At 60.4% G+C, this 1,143-nt stretch overlaps 1 protein-coding gene across 1 annotated transcript in view; it reads right to left on the bottom strand.

The window, feature by feature from the left end:
- KLHL29 (kelch-like family member 29) overlaps positions 1-1,143 on the bottom strand; it is a 335,635-nt gene that overhangs the window by 147,939 nt on the left and 186,553 nt on the right. The window contains exon 3 of the mRNA XM_010840684.1: positions 816-1,143. Coding sequence (XP_010838986.1) covers positions 816-1,100 — 285 coding nt within the window. The 5' untranslated portion in view covers positions 1,101-1,143. The remainder of the gene's footprint in view (positions 1-815) is intronic.

Genomic DNA, 1,143 nt, shown 5'->3' with positions numbered 1-1,143 from the left:
AGGTGGCGGGCCCTGCAGAGCGCCTGCTTGCCCAGGACACCGGGTGGCCGTGAATGGGCTTCCGGCCACCAGCCTGGGTCCCGTCCCTCCAGGAACTCTGAGTGGCCCGAGGGGCACCAGCTCGGCTGGAAGCCAGGCAGAAGCCTTGGCGACATTTATACTTCCATGGTCGTGGTTGGTAACCCAGACTGTTTTCTGCTTTCGCTTCTGGGAGCTGGAGCCACTTCTGGAAGAGGGGAAAATGACCTGAAACTGACACCTTTGAGGCCTGGGTTCCTCCAGGAAGGTCCCCCCTCAGACCTCTCCCATAGACTTGGTTCCTCCGTGTCCTCAACTGGACAAAAGTACTGATGTCATAGGGTTGTCTGGGGATTGGAGGGGACCCTGGGTGTGCGTACGCTTGGTATGAATGCTGGTTGATACACAGCAGTTTTATGACCATTTAGGACCAACTGCTGGGCAGAATCTTTTTGCAAACTTGTCACCGGAGCCCCCAGGGGTCTTACCCATCTACAGGTCACCCACTTAGAGACCCTCTATCACCACCTTAGAGTTTCACAGCCCTTTCGCTGGTTAAATGCCTTTTGTCCATGTGACAGAGGACAACACATGGCCTCAGCACCTGCTTGTCTTCCCACAAGTTAGTCACAGAGAGAGGCTTTATGGAAACTAAAACCATGTGAACTTTAACAGTTGCCTGGCGCGCCCCCAGGGACACCTATACTCTGGAGAAGGAAGTATCCGGCTGGGGACTGTGGGGGAGCAGGGCTCTCCTGCCCGGCTCCTGCTCGCAGCGGACACCAGAGGGGTCTTACCTTGGTGGTGGTGGCGGGGGCAGAGCTGGCCACAAGGCTGGTGATGGCCTCGCCACTGCCAGTGGTGCAGGGCGTGGGGGCCGTGGCAGGTGTAGGCAGTCGGGAGGGCACCACGGGCAGCGGTAGAAGGCCGGGCCGGGCACTGAGGCTGCTGGCGGAGCTGCCCCCTGCCCCAGCGGTGGCGCTGCAGATGCTGGTGGTCCCATGCGTCCCATTGGCACTCCACTCGCGGCGGTCCCAGCCCACCCGGTAATCTCTTTCGAAGCGGCTGTGGTGCCGGGACATCTCGCTGGGCCGTGGCTGCTCCTCACGGGGAAACAGAGGCCGG

The sequence above is a fragment of the Bison bison genome, unplaced genomic scaffold (genome assembly GCF_000754665.1).
Source record: "Bison bison bison isolate TAMUID 2011002044 unplaced genomic scaffold, Bison_UMD1.0 scf7180017864145, whole genome shotgun sequence".
NCBI classification, from domain to species: domain Eukaryota; kingdom Metazoa; phylum Chordata; class Mammalia; order Artiodactyla; family Bovidae; genus Bison; species Bison bison.
Note: the sequence above shows the minus strand (reverse complement) of the source record. Positions and strands in the feature narration are given on the sequence as shown.